At 41.0% G+C, this 21,373-nt stretch overlaps 2 protein-coding genes across 3 annotated transcripts; one reads left to right on the forward strand and one right to left on the reverse strand.

The window, feature by feature from the left end:
- Positions 1-209: 209 nt before the first annotated feature.
- Positions 210-7,165, reverse strand: LOC143138961 (transmembrane protein 87A-like). Its single transcript, XM_076299461.1, has 20 exons — positions 7,030-7,165; positions 6,427-6,487; positions 6,251-6,345; positions 5,949-6,068; positions 5,803-5,850; positions 5,307-5,363; positions 5,084-5,210; positions 4,884-4,945; positions 4,547-4,730; positions 4,299-4,398; positions 3,925-4,018; positions 3,573-3,646; positions 3,118-3,224; positions 2,961-3,019; positions 2,559-2,662; positions 2,046-2,128; positions 1,857-1,921; positions 1,137-1,189; positions 895-925; positions 210-782 (listed from the first exon to the last, which is right to left on the reverse strand). The coding sequence occupies exons 1-20, from the start codon at positions 7,132-7,134 to the stop codon at positions 741-743; spliced, it is 1,671 nt and encodes a 556-aa protein (XP_076155576.1). The 5' UTR covers positions 7,135-7,165; the 3' UTR covers positions 210-740.
- A 435-nt stretch (positions 7,166-7,600) lies between these two features.
- On the forward strand, positions 7,601-21,302 carry ganc (glucosidase, alpha; neutral C). 2 transcript variants are annotated; one of them, XM_076299465.1, is made up of 24 exons: positions 7,601-7,706; positions 7,912-7,974; positions 8,060-8,162; positions 8,362-8,489; positions 9,238-9,414; positions 9,635-9,656; positions 9,742-9,802; positions 9,879-9,975; positions 10,087-10,270; positions 10,438-10,582; positions 10,716-10,951; positions 11,045-11,171; positions 11,381-11,460; positions 11,539-11,682; positions 11,936-12,032; positions 12,151-12,252; positions 13,307-13,550; positions 13,868-13,932; positions 14,449-14,525; positions 19,147-19,221; positions 19,329-19,442; positions 19,736-19,848; positions 20,155-20,258; positions 20,836-21,302. In XM_076299465.1, exons 1-24 carry the CDS (start codon positions 7,675-7,677, stop codon positions 20,940-20,942), a joined length of 2,697 nt encoding a protein of 898 aa, XP_076155580.1. In that variant the 5' UTR covers positions 7,601-7,674; the 3' UTR covers positions 20,943-21,302. The 2 variants fall into 2 exon arrangements, with proteins under 2 accessions (XP_076155580.1, XP_076155579.1); XM_076299464.1 differs by having other exon boundaries at positions 7,619-7,810.
- Positions 21,303-21,373: the final 71 nt, after the last annotated feature.

The raw sequence follows: 21,373 nt of genomic DNA on the forward strand, positions 1-21,373 counted from the left end.
ATCAAGGTGAGGGGCTTCTCACATAAGTCTAGTCTAGGCTACATCAGCCATCTTTTTGTAAAAACACATGTTTTATATTAAGCTACACCTAAATTACAACTCAGCTTATTTTGGCTGGATCAGCCATAGACTGTATTAAACAGATTAAAAGGGCCCATATGTGAAAGTAATGTGTATAAAATAAAATAGTTCAATATATTGTGACAAAATAGCGTTTGTTACAAAGTTTAATTACCCCCAAAAACACACAAAGAAACTTTAACTCAAAAAGTTAAACTTCATTAGCCTATAAATATCATACCCCTATACTTCCCATTTAAGACTTCACATAGACTTCAACATAGAGCCAAAAAATAAATAACTTCTTGACTATCCCTGTAATAGATTGCACAAAAAAGTATTTGGCATGGAAAGGAATAGGGGAATTGTGATGGGAAAGTAACACTAAACAATAAACACAGTACATGCATGGTGCACCAAAAATGTACAATCTTATGAGTGACTATAAATACATGATGTTGCAAACAAGATAAGGCATACTCAGGCTCAAGTAAGTAAAATCTCAACAGTTGAACTAACTTGGCAGCGCTGACTCTACAGCACTGCTGTACCATATATACAAAACAAAAGACCAGATGCCAGTCATGTGCATCTAAACAGTAATGTCCAAGCACCAGGCAGGCAGACTACATAACATTTACAGCCGTCCAGTGTACAGGTGTGTCACTCCTTCCTCCTTACTATTCCATTTTTGATCTTTCCATTATAGTTTTCTGAATGTCCTGCAAAGGAAATAGGGAAGGGGGGGTGTAGACAGAATATGTGAGAGCATTAGATGAAAATATGACCAGACATCATGAGACAATGAGGAAACAAAGAAAGACATTCCTTTACCTCCTCCTCATCCAACATAACAGGAAGGGCTCTGTGAACATGAGGAAAAAGAGAATCACAAAAAAATGGCACCTCAATAAATGTTCTATGTATTACTATCTGTTGTGGTTCCGGTCGTACAGTATAACATACAGTACAATGTGCCTATTCTGAACTTTTCCTTCAGATATCTCTATGCAGCGTGAAGAACGTGCAGGTGCGTTACAGTATTATGTAGTGTTCCAGTGGTGTTCATAACTCACACATCAGCCATCGATGTTGGAATGTTCTCCTCCGCCCACTTAAGGTCTTCATCCTGTCACCACCAAAGCAAAATGAAAATGCCATTTCCCACATCCCAGCTCATGGAATGCGACTACGTCCATGCATAAGTGCATCAAGCATGAAGTCAAATGTAATAAGAAGGTAAATAATAATACCTATTATTAATGTTAATTAAGGTCAATAATAATAATAATAATAATAATAATAATAATAATAATAATAATAATAATACCTATACTTTGATATGATGAAATTGACTTTCATAAAAAGTTAAGACAGAAAATAAAAACAAATAAACAAAACAGACTAATTACCTTATACCCACAAGTCTTATATAAGTATAAGCATAATATATACTCTTTTGATCCCGTGAGGGAAATTTGGTCTCTGCGTTTATCCCAATCCGTGAATTAGTGAAACACATTCAGTACACAGTGAACACACAGTGAGGTGAAGCACACACTAATCCCGGCGCAGAGAGCTGCTTGCTACAACAGCAGCGCTCGGGGAGCAGTGAGGGGTTAGGTGCCTTGCTCAAGGTCCGGAGTGCTAACCAGTGGGCCACTGGTTGCAGGTCCGGAGTGCTAACCAGTGGGCCACGGCTGCCCCCAATTCTATGCTTATTTTCACATAGAATATACATTAATATTGTGAAACATAAGCACAGATTATGACCCTCACAGATAAAGGGTCCTCACCTCTTTACTGAGAAGCTTCTGGGAGCCATTGGTCTCCTGCTTCGTGCCTCTCATCTTCATGCCCTCTGACCATCATTAAAAAAAAAAACATTCATTAGTAGAGGCAGGCGAGTATGAATAAGCATGATCAAGTCCAACCACCAAAAATGTCTACAAGTCTGAAAGTTGTTGGTTTATGTTGTAGCTCACCAAAAGCTGTGCTTAACATAGGTTCTTTGGCTTCGTCTTCCTCCTCCTCATCATCATCGTCTATGAGAGGAGAATGGGAGAACCTGACGGAATCACATAAAAGAACCAGTGAAATAGTTGATATTCCAGTATAACATAGGTTCTTGAGTACAAGAAGCAATTGCACACTAAATATGGCTATGATCCACACACAGCCTTTATGAGGCCCTACAGTGGCTACAGTGATGCTACCTGATATACTGTATTTGTATGACTCATTACATTTCAACTGTGATAGCTATGTTTTCCTTTTATTACCATAGACCGCTCATTCACACACTGATGGAAGTTTGATAAATGTGTTCTTACACACCTAATCCCTTGTATCATAACATGTATACATGTAGCTGACACTAATAATTTCCTGTCTTTGTAGTTAATTGGGGACCGCCACATCTGCCACATTTCAATAACATGGAACACTACAGGAATGTTTTCCTGTCCTCACACACCTACACATACACCCTGACTGACCTCTGGCTGTTGACTGAAGGCCGCAGCAGCACCATAATGACCAGTAGGATGATGGAGAAGAGGAGCCTCCAGAAGGCATCATCCACCCAGAGATCTCTCCATGCCTGACGAGCACACAGAGATGACATACATGTAACATATTCATGACATATTCTCTGTACTCTCTCTCCTCTCGCCCAAAAGACCGCTCACTGAAATGCAGTATGTCATTTCATGCACTATAATTTGTGTTCCTGTTATAACACTAGTATGGTTACTGTGCATAGATAGCTTTGGATAAAATAAGACATGTGCATTAATATGTAATGAGAATGTAGTAACGTTTACTACTAAAGTTTAGTTAGTAAAGAAAGCATCAAGCTCATGTTAACAAAGAAATACTTCGTCAGGTCTTCAACTCACCGTCTGGCAGTCAACACATTTGAAGACTTTGGTGGTCCAGATAAGAAATACAATAGAAGCTGCAAAAATGGACATCGACATTGCATTAACTCAAACACGCATGTACACACACCCACGTACAGAAAGAAAGAAACAAATACTTTACAAGTATCCTTACCAAACACTGAAAAGATGAGCGTGTTGGTAAAGTGACGATATAAAGAAAGCTTCACTACATTTCTGCGTAGCTTAAGAAGTTTTGTTGTCTGGGACAGACTCATGTAGATGTGCACATTACACAGTCAAGGAACATAAATAAAAGTCACAAATACTAACAAACACCTGAGGGCTGTACCAAGAAGCAAAGTAACTAGCTATAACAGGGAAATTTGGGAGCAACAGCTGATCTCTAAAAGAATACTGCACTGACTGAGCATCTACTGTCTCTATGGTGACGGTGTTGTTCGGAGCTCAGCGGTTACTCCCGAGATTACCTGGGTAACCTTGCTTCACAGTATACCCCTCTGTATACAAGCAAGTTTGCACACAACAAGAACAAGAACATATTTGCATATTCAATCAGTGTTTGTCATGTATGCACTCCTTGAAGGTCCTTCATTCTTTAGAAAGGATATCCACCACATGACACAAGAGTCAATGAGTGAGAGGCTGAGATTGGCCACCAGCGCCACAGTGCCATAGAAACCCTGCAAATTGAAGAAATAAATTGTTTTAACCTTTCACTCATCACAGGCAGAGCAACTTTGAAACAGATCATGCTAGCGATAAATCACACAGCAGGTTGTTGTAAGTTAGCAATATCGAACTATCTGTATATCTATCTGTATCTGTACATTAGGACGTTAAAAGCTGTAGCTGTATACTGTAGTCATATAGCTTTGCAATCTTTCATATTATGATCACAGCTTATAGTGACAGTTGTTTAACGCTGGCTGGTCAGGAACTAAGAAGAGCTGCGACCCACCCCAGTCACCCTAAGGACTCCCTCCACAGAGGAGAAGAGCAGGTACAGCAACCCTACTGCCACCAGCCGGTGAACAGTGGTCCCCAGCCTCGGCCTGTGGAACAGAACACTGATATTAGCCGTCAGCACAAACATTTCTTGCTGCTCAAAAGACAAAAAGTAGCTTCTTCTTTTGGTGAAGATCATTTGGAGTAAGACAGGAGAAAGATCAGATGACACATGACACACGGTTGTGACAGTGTCATGATTTTTTATTTAAATAATTTGATTTGATAACTCTGGTCTAAGGACATTTCTCTGAGTGTTGTGGTTCATCTGCTGGCAGGGGACAGTTAAAGGTAAAGAGTTAATCATTGCACTGCAGTCAGACTTACTTGACAATACCATAGCCAAGGCTAAAAATGAGCATCAGGATTCGTGCCAGAGTTCTCTTCAGTGCAGACAGCAGCTCAGCAAATATAACTGTGCCTTGAACTTAAGGAAAATACAGCAGGTTTTATGAGACAGCGGGCATGAAAGTGCCATAAATCATAAATCATCTTTCCACAACTGGGAGCAATACAGAAAAATAAAAAAGTAATTGCAACTCGCAAATATTCTACGAAATAGGGTTTGGACTCACCATAATCGCCAAGGTAGCGAATTCTCTGGTACTCTGAGTAAAATACAGCCTTTTCCAGCATTCCCAAAATGATGACGGCACTTATCCAGAACTGGATCCTCAGTAGGTCCCTCCAGTAACAGGCTGACCAGAGCAGCCACAGAGCGCCGTAGAACACGTATACGATGCACATGACCATGTAGAACTGCCAGGGAAGGAAGGTTGTTACCATGGGTTTACAAAGACACAAACAGGGCTGGTGACCTGAAGAATGTTTCAGAAGGGCGTGTGTACTGTATATGAAGACACGCAGCCCCCACATGGCTGAGGGAAAGGGGGGATTCAGGGGAAAACATACCATCATGAGGGGCCAGTCTGCAGGTGACGAGTACTCCCGGGGGCCCTTCATCTCAACAGTCACTAAAAATAAACGTGCAGACACTCACATATAAATATACACATCAAAATCAGGGCGTCAACACAAGCTGCACATCAGATTACAAACAGCATGAATGCCTTTCTTAAAAACAAACAAAGAAAAAAAAGTGTCTCACTCACTTGTGAAAGAATATTTGTCCTGATCGTTATTAGGCTTCTCCTCTTCACCTTCACGGTGGCCCATCTGGATCTGCACGATGAAGAGGTAAGGGCTGTCTGACCATGCTTTGGCCACAGCACCAATTTCCTACAAGATACAAGAATCACTCAGCATACTTCTGATTGCATAACTACAGCTACCAACAGACATTATACAAATAGTGTAAAAAGAACAAAAACTCACTGGTTTGTCTTCAAAAGTGAGTGTTTCATTCTGATTCAGAGAAATGCCCTTCTTAGCCTGTTGAACATACCAAGTCCAGGACAAAAACATGACTGTTGTTCACCAAAATGTGTTTCTTACCCAAAACACATCAGAACATTTTCTTAACCCATACCATACCATACTGTAAAAAAAGACTGCCTTTTATGTAAGTGGTTTACAGTATATTACAAATGTCCTTTGCCTCACCACAAACTACTCGCCATATAGGTCATATAATTTCCCTGCATTAAGGTTTCTCATTCAGAAGCATACATTATTAATGACAAAGCCCTGATTAAAAAGGGTTTCAGTCCTCAATAGTACAAAAATACTCTTTCATCACTGGTTTAGGGATACAATTCTTGAAATTACGATACAGGTTTGAGAAATAGTCCCAAAAATGTGCAGTTCAAAATCAAATATAATCTGTAACAATACAATGGATTCTAACAAATGTAATTCCAACAAGACTCACCGCAGGACTGTCAAGAGAGTGAGCTGGCAGAAATGCATTGTAATATGACTGAGGAGAGCACAAACAGACACATGTAAGCCATCAGAAGAGTGACTGGTTAAATAGTTATGCCACAGCATCTGCATGCCTGTTGCTCTCCTACTAACTTGAGATGTGAGGAGAGCTGAGCAGTTGTCAAAGTAGATGAAGCCTTCGCTGTAATGGCCACTCCAGCCATCTTTTAGCATGTTTTTTCCAATCTTCCAAATCTCCATGGCCTTGTCATCCTGAAAAGGGGACACAGCAGAACATCATTCTAACATTGTGTCACGTCAAGCAAGGTCAAATGTCACAACAATGTTATGTTAAACAAATTTCATTAAAATACTTGCATGATCCTAATTTAACATGTATATTTAAAACATACCTAGGAGAAGGAAAAAAGAAAGAGAAAAAAAAATCTACTCACTGGAGTGTTGAATACTTCATTAAAACAAATAGAGGAGCGAAGATACCAGGATATGTTGAAAGTCATGTATTCATCACATGGCCTTTTACTTGTAACTAGAAAAGAAACGTTCTAGTCATTACTTTCTCTTTCAAAGGCAAGCCTGTAATAAGTTGAGATCTATCCTCTTGACTCACATTTCATGAAGATAGTGCTGTTAGCATAGAGTGTTTTTCGGAAGATTGCAGAATGATCATCCTGAAAGCAGACCAGGTAGTGATAAATACATATAAGATCAGGCCATACCATGGCCTGCGATGCTCGATGAGCGGGCGTATGGACTACTGCTTTGACAGGAAGTAGTAGTAGTCCACAAAGCAAGACATAACAAACATTAACATTTTATTTAACGTGGCCCTAAAGCTCCATCTCGTAACAGTCAAAGAGTATAGAAGTCTTTGACACAGTTACAATATGCTGTCGGATCTGTTAGTTTTACTGGTTGTTGCACTCTTGAGAATTGTTTGATCTGCTTCTGTTCTGACAGTAGCTGCTGCATCTGATGAAGAACTACAGGAAGTGCACGAAATACAAACATTCACTAGGCTAAATATATGGAGTCTTTAAGAAGAATGCTGCCAAATTCAACAACTACTACAATGCAGACAATGTATGGGCAAGTAAGAATTCACAACAAACAGCAGCAGCAGCTGAAGCACAGTGTGTATCTTCTATATCTTCTTAGGAAATTATTATCTAACCTCAGTTGAATTTAAAATAGCAGCATTGAAAGAACTTACCGGACTTATTTCTAAGTTCCATAAGGAGATTTCTGCTCCATAATCTCCAGGAATATGTGAAATTAAATATAGGAGGCATGACAAGTATAGCGTGACATATGGCATCTTCACCTCACACAAATAAATTCCACCTTATTTCCGGGTAGGCTACTTCAAAAAAGCATCAGTAGAGGGCGACTTCCCGACGTTTTCCAGATGTTAGCAGAGGATTTGACTCCTCCACTTATCCATATGTCTGATTTCAATTCACCAAATGGGATCATGGGGATTGTGTTATTTGCCATTGCCACCATTGTGTTTGCAAAAGGAATTGAAGTAGGTCTACAATTAATGTACGAGGCATGTGATTAAATAGAAACAGAGCTATATGAAACGAGTACTACATTAACCAGGAGGGTACTCTGGCGCTGTATGATGATGCAATGTGTGTATCAGTATGGTTTGTTTGAGATATTCACTAACGACATAACTTTACGCAGAGTTTCATTTTAGGGCAGTCATATTTATCTGTTTTGCGCCCTTAGTGCGCAATAATGATTATCAGATTTCCTGCAATGTTTTAGTGTCACTGTCACGACTTTAGTTAGGCTACTTTTTTCGCAGGTAGCCTAGTTTGTCCCTGCCGACTGAAACTTGCTGAAATTAATGGCTAATGAAGCGTCTACAAAAACGGAGAGGTAGCATGCATTATGTCAGTATGTATGCAGCGTTGCCTTGCTTTGCAAATTAACTTCCTGGTGGTCTTTGGTGCATGTTTTTTTAGTCTGAGTAAAGTGCAAAGGTGACTGGTGCAATGTCAATCATTTGACAGTATTTAAAAATAAAATATATACCACGTCTTTACATTACAGACCTAAAATGAAATTTTCATGTTTCTTTCAGCGTCGCTCTTGATGATGGGTGTAAGGAAAAGTTCAAGAAAAGTGAGCATATAGCATTTTACAGGTAGGGTGTAGTTACCTTGTGTTGCTTAATGGTATTCTAACGGAAAGTGCACTAATTGTAGGCATATTTGATGATCGGTTTCCAGACGGCATAAACAAAATCCTGGTGTGCATTACTGTGTCTCTCTGGAAAGCTTAGCACTGACAGAGAAAGGGGCCAGTTTGGAACTCTTTGAGACAAAATCTCAGGTAGGCCTCATCCAGTGCTTCATGCTCTGGGATCTTCATGCAGTGAGATTGTGTGTGTGTGTGAGTGTGTGTGTGAGAGAGAGAGAGAGTGTGTGTGTGTGTGAGAGAGAGAGAGGGAGAGAAGAGAACTCTTGGATGAGATGAATATTTTCAGTAAAAGTATGCATATGTCCAACCGATTGCAATATGTTACTCACAGGTGCATTTGCTCTTGCAAGTGAGGGTATGTCGGGAGAGCACTATAAGAATTACCATAGATGAGATCCACCCAGTTAAAATACGCTACAGAGTTCCAGATGTTTTGATTGAAGACCCGGTGTATGAACAGTAAGCCTGACATGTGTTTTGTTCAATGACTCCATTGTTAAACATTATCAGACTAAAAGTAGTCAGACAAACATCTGGAAGGACATAATTGACAACATAAATTCTATAATAGCCTTCTCAGTAGCCCTATAAAATGAGCTTGACATGGTAACACCACAAACCCTGTTAAGATGGTTCTCAGTGAAACAAACTATGAAGGATATTTTCATTAAGACTGGGTAAACCCAGCCCGATTTCGCCCTGCAGCTCAGGCTGGAAACCTCCACATTTCTCTATACTACTTCTGTTACAAATCTGTGGGGACCAATCACAAACTGGCTTATCCACCTAGGCGCTCCCAGATCGTTGGTGTGATTGGTTGAAGGACTATCCAATTGCGTACAGAGTCATTCGAACTATACCCATTGATCACGCCTCTTGTGCAGTAGGAAATACAGAGCTGACTCCCCAGACTAATGTTCAATCTTAAAAAGATTGAGATTGGTCTGGCCAGGCTAATTTTCACTGGTAACCTGTTGACCATTTGTTTAAGTCATTGATGACTTTCTATAAAGACACATTATTACTATTTCAATGTTATTTAATATTACTACATTAATAACACTATTACTATTTCATTGTTTTAACAGTCCAACTATTCTTACTAGATCACATTGTGAATGCATGGAAGTTAGTTATTTTGGTCTGCTTATCGTTTTCCAGTCAGTTTAGTAGCCTGCGTGATAGATAGTATGTGTGTGTGTGGCAGGTTACGTGTGGAAAGGAAAGGTGAAGGTTCTGTCACACTTTCCTGGGGCTTGGGTCAGCACCAAGTATGGATCCAAGAGACTCCTTTCAGCCTGGATGTCCTTTGTGTGAAAGAGGTGATCGCCACTCTCAATCCAAATGGGCGGACGTTGTTTGAGACCCTGCAAGATCCTCCAAGGTGGGTTTACACCAGAGTAGAGTTAATGGAGATTCCACCATGAAGCAGTTCTTTTGAACATATACAGTAGTTAAACCGTTCACAGTGAGAATCACAGGCATCAAGTTGCCTAGGTAGTCACCAGAAAAAATGTTTCTTAAATAGCAGAGTATTTAATTGAATTAGTTACATAGTTTTCACTTTCACTTTCACTCACTCATCCTCTTGCTTGCTTTGACAGGCATGACTCCACATTAAATCAGGTCAGGTTCCCTCTTTTTCATTTTCAAGCCATGAATTATTTTTTGTGTTGAATTAGTGACATTGCGTTCATTTCTGTGATATTAGGGAGATCCATCAGGCCTATGGCGAGAGAGATTTGGACAGTTTGTAGATGTGAAAGCCAATGGTAGGTCCTCTCCTATAGTTTTGTTCTTTCAGTATAATCATTAGCTTGTGAAGCAATTAGCCTGTTTCTATCCCAGGTCCAAGTTCTGTTGGTATGGACTTTTGCCTCCATGGCTTCAACCATCTGTATGGCATTCCTGAACATGCAGATAGACTCCGACTGAAAGACACCAGGTCTAACAACCACTGACATTAATAGAAACTTTGAATGGTATTGAGTTCAAAATGTGTGGATGGTGCATAAGCTTCATTTTAATATTGCTGTCTTTGTCTGTGCTTCTGCAGTGGTGGCGAGCCATACAGGTTGTACAACCTGGATGTGTTTGGCTACCGTACAGACAGCCGGCTAGGCCTCTACGGCTCTGTGCCACTGTTGTTTGCACACAAGTCTGACAAGACCCTGGGGCTCTTCTGGCTCAATGCTTCTGAGACCCTTGTAGATGTGCACTACCACCCCAAAGATAGTGAGGTAACATTAGTGTTGGTGATGGCTTTAACCTCAGTCATCTGGCTTGATTTGTGTTATTAAGCTACTAACTGTAGATATGTGTTTTGTATTAAATATATATCAATATATAAGATATTAATTTATTATATTATATAGTGTTCACAATTAATTTCTGCTGCTCTCCACAGGAGGACGTAGCAGCCCCAGTGAAAAGGAGTAGAACGCCCATCCAGACAGACGTCCATTGGATCTCAGAGAGCGGAGTGATTGACTGCTTCATCCTCACAGGACCCACGCCCTCGCAGGTCCTCACTCAGTATGCACAGCTGACAGGTGCGGATGTCATTCAGTATAGCGATGGCTGCCTACAAGGAATGCACAATCTACATTGTGCATCCACAATCATGAATGTGGTTCTTTGTGATGGAGGGCAGTTATGTGTGATCAATTCTGCTCCTTCCATTAGGCTTCCAAGCTTTTCCACCACTCTGGTCTCTTGGATACCACCAATGCCGCTGGAACTATGAAGACGAAGCGGATGTGAAGTCTGTGGACGCTGGCTTTGACCACCACTCCATCCCTTACGATGTGATATGGCTGGACATTGAGCACACAGATGGGAAACGCTACTTCACCTGGGATTCAAAAGACTTCCCCAACCCTGTTGCACTCCAACAACACCTGGCGAGGAAAAAAAGGAAGGTAAGACTGCCTTCACAATCTCACTCATCGAAAGAACGAGTAGGATCGATCATCTGAAAATGCTGTAGCATCAGTAATCTCTGTCTGTTGCAGATGGTGGTAATCAGTGACCCCCATATTAAGGTTGACCCTGACTGGTCCCTTTACTGTGAGGCCAGAGATGGAGACCATTTTGTGAAGGTCAAAGATGGAGGCGTCTACACAGGCTCTTGCTGGCCAGGTGAAGTTTGAACTTTACTTTATATACTTTTTTATCAGAGACTTTCAGCTAGTTGTAATTTTAAAATTTTAAAGTTAATTTGCTTTGCTTTGTGTCATATATGTGAAATGCAAGAAACACTAGGTTCCTTGATATTTTGCAATTCTCTAGACCCCTGTACTTCTACCATTTCTCATACAGTAGATGTACTGCCTTACTGTATTTCATAGGTGACTCCAATTACTTGGACTTCAGTTGTCCACAGACCAGGTCTTGGTACGCTAGATGCTATTCTCTCAACAAGTACAAAGTGAGTCTCAGAAGAAGCCACCACATGGAGCTCATTTGACTATTTATGCCAATCAGAATTGACATGTTTCTCTTTCAGGGATCTACAGACTCTTTGTTTGTTTGGAACGACATGAACGAGCCCTCAGTCTTCTATGGTCCAGAGCAGACAATGCCGAAGAACGCGGTGCATCGCGGGGGCTGGGAGCACCGGGATCTACACAATCTTTACGGCTTTTACCAGGTGGGTGGTGGCTCCACTGGATTGAAAAAGATTCACGATATGGAGCTGATGCCAAGTTAGCAATAGATATCAGCTCTTGTCGTCCTACGATATGGAGCTGATGCCAAGTTAGCAATAGATATCAGCTCTTGTCCTCCTACGATATGGAGCTGATGCCAAGTTAGCAATAGATATCAGCTCTTGTCCTCCTACGATATGGAGCTGTTGCCAAGTTAGCAATAGATATCAGCTCTTGTCCTCCTGCATCTCTCAGCACATGGCCACAGTGGACGGGCTGATGACACGCGCTGGTGGAACCGAGAGGCCCTTTGTTCTGACACGCTCTTTCTTCGCTGGATCTCAGAGGCTTGGTAAGCCAGCGAAAAACACACACACACACACACACACACACACACACACACAGAAATTGCGAGCTACTGGGATGGTGTATGTGTTTTTATTTTCACATGCATTAGTTTTGTGCCCTAGGTGCAGTCTGGACAGGAGACACAGAGGCCACTTGGGATCACCTGAAGTTCTGCATCCCCATGCTGCTGTCCATAAGTCTGGCAGGCATTGCCTTCTGTGGAGGTGATTTGCTCATGATTACCATGACCATTTTGGCCCACTGCAACAGTGCACATTTTTGAAAGAGAAATATTAGTCTTAGAGATTTGTATAGTAACACACACACACACACACACACACACACACACATACACACACACACACACACACACACACACATATTATATATTATATAATAGATATAGGTATAGGATATTAGATTGCTGCACATTATAAGCTAGCTGTAGGCTAACGGGTCTAACCCACTTCCAGTGAATTATGCTAACATAGGCTAACAGTGTCAGACTAGGTAATTGCACGCACAGAGAAGAGATGAGTATGTGTGCTCTTATCTAACTCTGGTGTAGACGGCAAATAAGCTCATTTCCCATGTTCCTTTAACTCATTGAATGCCAAGCTGTTTTCGGAAGCTTTGTCCTAGAGTGCCAGCAATCTAGACCATTGTTGATGATTTTTGTACAGCCACAGCATATTCTGTGTTATAGCTATGAACGCATACAATGGCTCGTTTTGAAAGGTGAGACTTTAAGCTCTCAGTAGGTGCAAACCGTGTATTTCTACACGCCTCTGTTCCTGAGAAATCCCAAGCTAAACAGTGGCTAGTTTTCATCAAAATCCCTGTTTTTTTTCTAGAAATTTTCTTTCATGAAATATGAAGTGTTGCCCGTAAAGTTTCCGGGAAGTGACCTAGCGAGACCTGGCGAGACTGCCACCTAGTGATTGACCCACGAAAATGGCCTGGTTTTGAGCTGACGTGCATGCGTCACTGATTCGACCCAAAGCGGCAACCATCAAAAGCCGAGTTATGATAAAATGTCCAGATAAAATGTCCAGATTATGCGTTTTCATGAGTTTTCGATCGTCATATATTTCATTTCCATTCATCACAGAGTTCCCAAAATCACATATAAGGTGTGTTAGAGTGTCTAGTTTCGTAATTTAAAAAAAAAGCTAAAAACGTAATATTACAGTACGTTTTTGGCACTCAACGCATGGGAAGGAAAAACGTAATATTACGTTTTTGGCACTCAATGAGTTAATGTCCCATCTCGTTCAGCTGATGTAGGAGGCTTTGTGGGGGACCCCGAGCCAGAGCTGTTGGTGCGCTGGTACCAGGCCGGGGCCCTGCAGCCGTTCTTCAGGGGCCACGCAGACAAGAGGACCAAGCGCCGCGAGCCGTGGCTCTTTGGCGAGGCGGTGACGGCCAGCATCCGCTTAGCCATCCAGCAGCGCTACTGTCTTCTGCCCTACTGGTACACGCTCTTCCATCAGGCCCACACCTCTGCTCTCCCTCCAATGAGGTAGGACACCAAAATGGAAATACCGGAAATATGATGACTTTGCCCTGAAGAGTTTGGGTTGTTTGATGTTCATATGAATCAATGTTTATTCACATGATGTAAATGCTACTTAGAATTGAGATGAGGGGGCTATAGTTTTGAGTTAAAATATAGTAATAGATAAAGAGGTGGTGAGTAGCATTTAGACTAACTCATTATTAGGAAGTGCAGAAGCCATTGAATGGTGCCTGTGAAGGCCAAATGCCGCTACCATGTACACATGTTAACATGCAGTGATGAGTTCTTGTGCTGTGTTGTGTCTATGTTGTTTGTACCAGGCCCCTGTGGGTAGAGTTCCCCGGAGAACAGAGCACCTTCAGAGTGGACCATGAGTATATGATTGGTAAATATAACCCAGAATGTGTTAATATTATTACAACTATATTACTATTATATTATTGCTATTTACCGGTACTGTTATTTCTGTTATAATACACTGCAAATGAATTAAGTGTTATTAGTCTTATATCAAGATCAAAAAATGTATTTGGTATGGTTTTTAGTATGAAGAGACATGCCTAGCACCCTGGAAAGATCATTTTGACTTAATTTATTAAGAGTTATTTTAGTTATTTTTGACTTACAGTATTTCAAGGAGTCTTAAGACAAATTTGCTCAACGCACTGGTAGCCAAATTTGCTTGTTTTTATGATAAGTTGTCTTAAAATAAGTCAAACTCTTAAATTCAAGTCAAATGATTTAACGGGAAAGCACTAGGTAAGTCTATTTATACTGAAAACAATACCAACTAGATTTTTTGATCTTGATATAAAATGAATAACACTTGGTTAGATTTAATTAGATAAGCTGTTTTTGCATTGTGGATAGCTGTTGTTGAGCCTTATGTTTCTATTTATAGGTAGTGCACTACTTGCTTGTCCTGTAACTGCACCAGGTGTTAAAGAAGTCATGGTCTTCCTCCCTGGCATCAAAGAGGTGTGAGATATTCAGCTTCATCAAAGAGTTTTAACATGTATTTAACATTAGCCCCGTTTACATGGACACATTTAATCTGATTACAAACGGAGTAGTGGCTCAATCGGAATAAAAATGCCGCATGTAAACACCTCATCTGATCGGATTCAGCCCGATCCGACTAAATTTCCAATCAGATCGAGAGAGGTGGTGTACTCCGTTCTGACAATCTGATCGATTGAAAAATCCACCCATGTAAACAGGTACTCCGATTGTTGGCGGCAATACAACTAGGAGCTTCTATATGATTAAATGCTTGTTCCATGTAAATGCCAATCAGTTTATTTAGCGTTCAAGTAAACAGTTTGGTTAAAATTTTTCATCAGATTCATTTCAATCTGATTAAAGAAGCCCCAGAGACGTCTACGGAGAGCCTCCCCACTCTCTATTAATCCCATACAAACCGAATTTGGCTGCAGTTCACCAGAGTTCACCTATATGGCGATCGCGGGCGAGTCCAAAATACATGGGGTCCTATGGAGCTACATGGCTACATTTATTATGACCGCCGCTAGCGAAGCGGTCATATAGGGATTGTCAAAGTTTTTTTTTTTTTTTTTTTCCCGTCATCTACTTCCTGAATGTTTGGTCAACGATACCCGGGACGCCGAACCACCGGGGCACATGAAATTTGGTGGGTATGTAGCCCCACTAGACTTTTACGGAAAAATTTCGTTTCGTCCCCGGGGTCCACTCCCCCCCCGTGCTGGGCCCCCCGAACCGCAAAAAAAGCAGTTTTTCCTAAATAACTACCTGAACCGTGGCACCGAGGATGAAGAATCTTTTATGGTATGTTGGTCTCAAGGGCCCACATCAATCTGGCCCATAATCACTCATTTGTGATTTGCACCCCCCCCCGGTAAAAAATGAAAATGCAATATTATTCTGCTTTAATCGCCCCTATCTTCAGTTAAGATGTTCAGAACTGCATGTATGCCAAGTTTAGTAGAATTTCATACATGGGGGGGTCTTAAAAAAATTAGATTATGTGTACATTTAGTGACTGTACACTCATTGGCCTGTAGATGGCGGTGCACACATATACACATGCACACACACACAGGCACCCACATACTATCGGTATTAGAACGGCCGATACATAATTACAAATTCAGTAGGATTAAAAGAAAGCCAAAATAAATATTCATCATCATCATCATGGCTGCATTTCCAGTATTGGCGATAAGTAGTCGTTTGTCCACTAGATGGCGCATCGTTGCAGTGAGACGTAATTTTGTTGGAAGTTAAACGTGGGTTGGAATAACAATGGACGCTTCCTACAAGGACTATACATGGATTTCTATGGAACGTCACGAAAACATGCGTGCGCAACCAAGAGGCAGAAAGCACCACAGAATAGAGCAATGCAAAAGAGCAAAAGAATAAAATTAGTTTTTGTGCTGAAAACTGCACCAATTCGAAATCACGATGGCTAGAGAATGTTAAATATGTTCAATATCCCTAACGGATGAACGTCAAACTTTGAAATATAGTCTGAAATGAGATGTTATTATCATTGAGACAACAGGGGTATACAAAAAAATCCGATTGTAGCTTACGGCAGCCGACTATTTAGGTTAAGTTTATAACGTTGTGGACGGCCACCAAGCGTCTTCTGCCTCGCGGCTGCGCGCGCATCTAGTTTTGTTGGTAAACGGGAAACCCGTGTATAGTTTACCGCAGAGAACGTCTAATAAGGATAGGATGATGTTCACATGAAATGTAATTCCCATTTCTTCTTGAAGCCAAAATACATCTGAGGATGTTTATCGGACATGCTTTTTATCGGACATGGCCCTGAAGGGATTTATTTTCTGTTCATTGCTTTTTGTGAGAGTGTTTCTACTCATCTCAGTAAAGAAAATAAATCAAGAGCCTATGTTGAGTACAAATATGTCTTCTGAAGGCCTAAACAGAGCCCAGCCAAAAACTCCAATAAAATTTTGATCAACTTTGAGGGACAACTATGACCATGCAGGATCATCCAGACCAAGCGTGACGATTTTGCTACATACTATTCTTATTTATGTACCAGCAAGCAAAATTTGAGCCTCCTACATGGTTTAGTTATTGCGCTGTGGGCTTGTGAACTTTGACAAAAAAAAGAGGCCGACCAAAATCGACACCCCCCTCCCCCTGTAAAATAGGCTGTATCTTGGAAAGTATAGATTTTACATAAGAGTAATTTTACAGTGTGTCTCCTGGATAACATAGGTACACCTGGTCATTTTTTCAGATTTTTTTGAGACCTAAGTGCGTGGGCCCTGTTTCAATTGACGTGGAATGACCCTTTTGTAGAAGAAGAAACATTCACAAAAAAATCCATCCATCCAAAAATGACCTTTGTTTTTGATAGCTGTTGAAAACGGCATGGAACTGACAGAGATGTTTTTGTTTATAAATAAATAAATAAATAAATTAATTAATAACATTATGCTGATACCTTTTGCTTTTCCCAAATACAATGTAGCCTACAGGTGTAAGTGACCTTTCATCAATCCAGTTGCAATGGATGAACTGTGATGAACTGCCCTACTTGTGATTGTTTAGAGATTTTAAAGGTTTTATAACATAGCCATCTTATTTGGCTATTCTACAATCTATTCACCTTTTCAGCACCAGTAGGCTACTTTCTGTGCAGCCGCACACACACACTCAGGCATGCCAAACAAGCATACACAAAAGTTTCAAGAGTGGGGGATGGAGTAAAATATGGAGACAAATTGAAGTGTGATTTATTTTCGCGGAACGAATGTACAGGACTGAGCGGCGGTCATATTTTGTACCGCTATGCGGTACATCTAGTTGTTTTCACCTATTTAACAACTGAAACCCTCAGATTTTATTTTATTTTTCGCAAAAAATGGATATGGATTATCAATCAAAAATGAAATAATCCGGGAGTCATGTCTTTTCTTTTTCTTACAGGTTGGGTCGTTGTTGCCCATAACACGCTAGCATTGATGCTATGCTATGCTATGATCATGCTAATGAATGGCGTCATTGACACGTTTGAAAGGCTTTTTAGAACAATTAAGTGACTTTTTAAAAAATATAATACTCAACCAAGTGTATTGTCTTTGCCTCCACTTTCGAATACAATATTCAAATTACTTGAAAAAAAATTATATCCTGAGAAAAGTGGATTTTGAGGGGTACAGCTCCATAGACCTCCATTCATTCTGGACTCGCCCGCGAGCGCCCCTAGATGCAGTACCACACCGGAAGCGTTCCGAGAGTGAAGGTTCTCCCCTTATTAGACATTCTCTGGAAGCCCTATGCAGGTCTGGTTATTCCTTCGCTGTTTCTGGGTTTTCGCCGGATTTGGGCTCACATTTTTCACGACATAGCTCCCCCTGCAGCTTCGGTAGCAAGTGACTGCTACGCTAAACCCCCACTAGCTAGCAAGCTAGCCATCAAGAAACCAAGCTAAACATATACAGGGCTCACAATAAAACGGTCGAGCAAACACATTGGCGTCCGTTTTGCAGTCTTCTTAGAAACTACAATCTGACTACATTTTCGAGGCGCAATTAGATACTTCCGTTGAGTTACATCCGGATTTACCCGGTCCGGGTTCAGAAAGTTGCATATTTGTTTTTTCCGCGGAAAATCACGTCATTCGGATGTGTTTTGAGAAAGTTCGATTGTACCGTTTTCAGTCAAAACTCTTTAGCCTGGAAGTGACCCGGGCATGTCATTTCGCCGCTACAAAACGCTATTTTTATACCTCTTCTACAGTTCCAAACAACATTACACTTACGTGGTAGTGAGTAGAAGGTCCCTAAAGCCAAACCGAAGTATCCCGAGGTCTTTATGTGGTCGGATAGAGAGTCCAGAATGAATTTCATCGGGAAATGTTGCTGCTACAGCTCCCATCTTTAGGGGAAAGTCCATAGGAGTCGTTGGGAGTCGACATCACGTCACGTGACATTTCAAAATTCCAACCTGTTAGTAAGCTAGGGTTTGCTGTTGCATACAACTTCATTTCAATTTCGAAAGAAATACTGGACTATGTTTTTTTAGTTTTTTTTTAAAACGGCGACGAAATTGTGAATTTCCAGAGCGTGTTACCCCACACTCGGCAATCGAATATGGACTTTCCCCTATAGATTGGAGCTGCAGCAGCAACATTTCCGGAAAGGTACTGGCTTGATGAAATTCATTCTGGACTCTCTATCCGACCACATAAAGACCTCGGGATACTTCGGTTTGGCTTTAGGGACCTTCTACTAACTACCACGTAAGTGTAATGTTGTTTGGAACTGTAGAAGAGGTATAAAAATAGTGTTTTGTAGCGGCGAAATGACATGCCCGGGTCACTTCCAGGCTAAAGAGTTTTGACTGAAAACGGCCAATCGAACTTTCTCAAAACACATCCGAATGACATGATTTTGATGTCAACTCAACGTATGTACTCCCAATCATCCGTAAATTGATCTAAAGTGCATTTTACTCCGGATAATTCCTTTAAGGTCATTTTTGCTAAAATTGTTGCATAGGGCTTCTTTAAAAGAAAAAAAACGTCCATGTAAACGCAGCTACTGTTTAGGAGTTAAAATGTTTGTGTTTCTTTCATCAGCTGTGGTATGATATTGACTCTGCACAAGCATTCAGTGGAGATCGAAACCTGGCTCACCCTGTGACATTGGACAACGTGAGACAGATTCTCGGCTATTAGCTGTTCCTTCACTATGAAGCATTGTTGTTGTTGTTGTTGTTGTTGTTCTCACGTCCTCTACCCTGTTGTGGCCTGTGTTGCAGGTCCCTGTGTTCCAGAGAGGGGGCACAGTGGTGCCCAGGAGAGAGGGCAATGGCTCCTGCTCCTCGGACTTTCAGAAGCTCCCCCTCAGCCTGACTGTTGCGCTGGACTCCAAGGTGAGGAACTTATCTAAAACTTATCCATTCCTCTTGGACAGCATGGATACAAAGGGGAGACTCCACTATTAATGGGATACAGTCTGAAGTAGTTACCTAGTGCTGATCCCTGGTAATCAACTTTTTTTTGGGGGGAAAAGCTTATTTGTTAATCAGTTTTTGTTGAAATTGTGTACACCACTGGGGGCCTATTAATTTATGTACCAAGAGAGCTTCATATGGACATGAACATCCCATAAACATTATGTGAACCTATATGAGATTGTCTGTCCTGAGCCGTGCTGTCCTTGCAGGGCTGTGCTGAGGGGCTGCTTTATGAGGACGATGGGCACTCGTTTCATTACCGAGACAGGAAAACATTCTCCTTGCACAGGTTCCTTATGAAGCCAGGGAGTCTTGCATGCAGGTCAGAGGGACTTACTGAAAACTCACCTTCATTTCTGACATTAATCTGCTACTCAAACTAATTTGAGGGTGATTTCATCAACACTCTCCCCTCTATTTTCATCTTACTTGCATATGTTCATTCTTTTTAACTATCACCATCATTGCATAGAGCAGGAGATTACATTTCTATGGGTGTGGAGTATAAACCTGCTCTGTGGTCAATAATGTGGCCAGAACAGTCCTCATAGCAGTGTCAGGAGGACCCTGGTGTTTAGCAGCAACACCTTCAAAGGTATAAATGATCATGGCCTACCTCCTTCCACAGTCGTTTTTCTGAGGACGGCACCTTTGTCTCGGGCAGCTCAGTGCAGTCTGTGCTCTTTCTGGGCATGAGGAGAAAGCCATCAGCAGTGACCGCTCACGTCTCAGGTATCCCACATCGTCACATCATCACACTGTTTAAAAAAAAATGCTTTCCTTCACTTTGGAGGTTTTTTTTTGTTGTGTGTATGTGTCAGTAATGCACTATTGCAATGTTCTATTATGAGCTGTTCCACCTCTTGTGACAGAGTAAGAATTAAATTATATTCAGATATGATAGATATATAGAATATACTTTTCTTAGGCGGGCCAGGTCTAACGGATACCTACGATCATTTGTCCTATCAGCTGTTGGGTTTCTTAACAAGTTATAAGTCAACTTGCATTTGCTTCTCATTGCTATGCTGACATTCAGACTCTTTATAATCTTCCACAAGTGTATGTGCTTTTACAGTTTGTATATGTGTATTATGTTGTGATTTATTTATTATCTCATGTTTTATGTTGATTAAGTGTATTTGTGTGGGTTCTGGCTGTAAACCAAATTGCCCCTAGGGGACATTAATGACTATCCAATCCAATCTAATAGTCATGCATGAATATGACATTAAAAAAGGACTATGAGCTGATGCTTCTTGTTCTGCAATGTTGAATAGTGCAGACATTATGCCATTCCCGTTCACAGGTCTCCAAGTTCCGGTGACGTTCCAGTACAGAGAAGATCAACACACGTTAGTCTTGGGAGGCCTGGGTCTGGGAGTGGGTAGGGGCTGGGAAATCAGGATGCAGTAGGGATGCTTTGTTTCCAGCATGCAGCATGAGGTAGGACGTTATTCTAGAAAAGGTCCTCGCTGCTGGGAAAAAAAATGTGCCATGTTGACATATTCTGCCTCTGACAAGTGACTTAGAACATATTCTGCCTCAGATCCTAAAACCATTTGCTAATGTTGTCCTGCAGGAAACGTTTATGTTAAATGATGAAGGACGATCCGTACCTCTTATCTAAAACTAGAGGGTTCTTACGTTGACAGGAAATGCTGGAAATGACAAGACTAAAAACTGTGTAATAGTTTAATAGTTTACCTTGAAATTCAGTTTGATCTGTGGCTTTGGAATATCTTCTGTTCATTTAATAAAGTACACAACATTTTCTTTGCTGTTTATTGTTTATCAAATAGAGCTCTTATGAAGGAAATTCTCTGTTAGGGCTTGATACTAAAAAG

Source organism: Alosa pseudoharengus, unplaced genomic scaffold, assembly GCF_046254945.1.
Source record: "Alosa pseudoharengus isolate Yale_2024_CS ecotype anadromous, Long Island Sound unplaced genomic scaffold, YU_APseudo_1.1 YU_APseudo_1.1_scf_22, whole genome shotgun sequence".
NCBI classification, from domain to species: Eukaryota; Metazoa; Chordata; class Actinopteri; order Clupeiformes; family Clupeidae; genus Alosa; species Alosa pseudoharengus.

Bases quoted from the DNA above. Each gene is read 5' to 3' on its own strand.
- LOC143138961 (XM_076299461.1), bottom strand. From the start codon at position 7,134: ATGCCATATGTCACGCTATACTTGTCATGCCTCCTATATTTAATTTCA. The intron at 6,488-7,029 runs GTAAGTTCTTTC...GTCTGCTTTCAG, and splicing joins GGAACTTAGAAATAAGTCCG to GATGATCATTCTGCAATCTT. The intron at 5,851-5,948 runs GTTAGTAGGAGA...TGCTCTCCTCAG, and splicing joins CAGCTCTCCTCACATCTCAA to TCATATTACAATGCATTTCT.
- ganc (XM_076299464.1), top strand. From the start codon at position 7,719: ATGTCAGTATGTATGCAGCGTTGCCTTGCTTTGCAAATTAACTTCCTG. The intron at 8,163-8,361 runs GTAGGCCTCATC...TGTTACTCACAG, and splicing joins TCTTTGAGACAAAATCTCAG to GTGCATTTGCTCTTGCAAGT. The intron at 9,657-9,741 runs GTCAGGTTCCCT...CTGTGATATTAG, and splicing joins ATGACTCCACATTAAATCAG to GGAGATCCATCAGGCCTATG.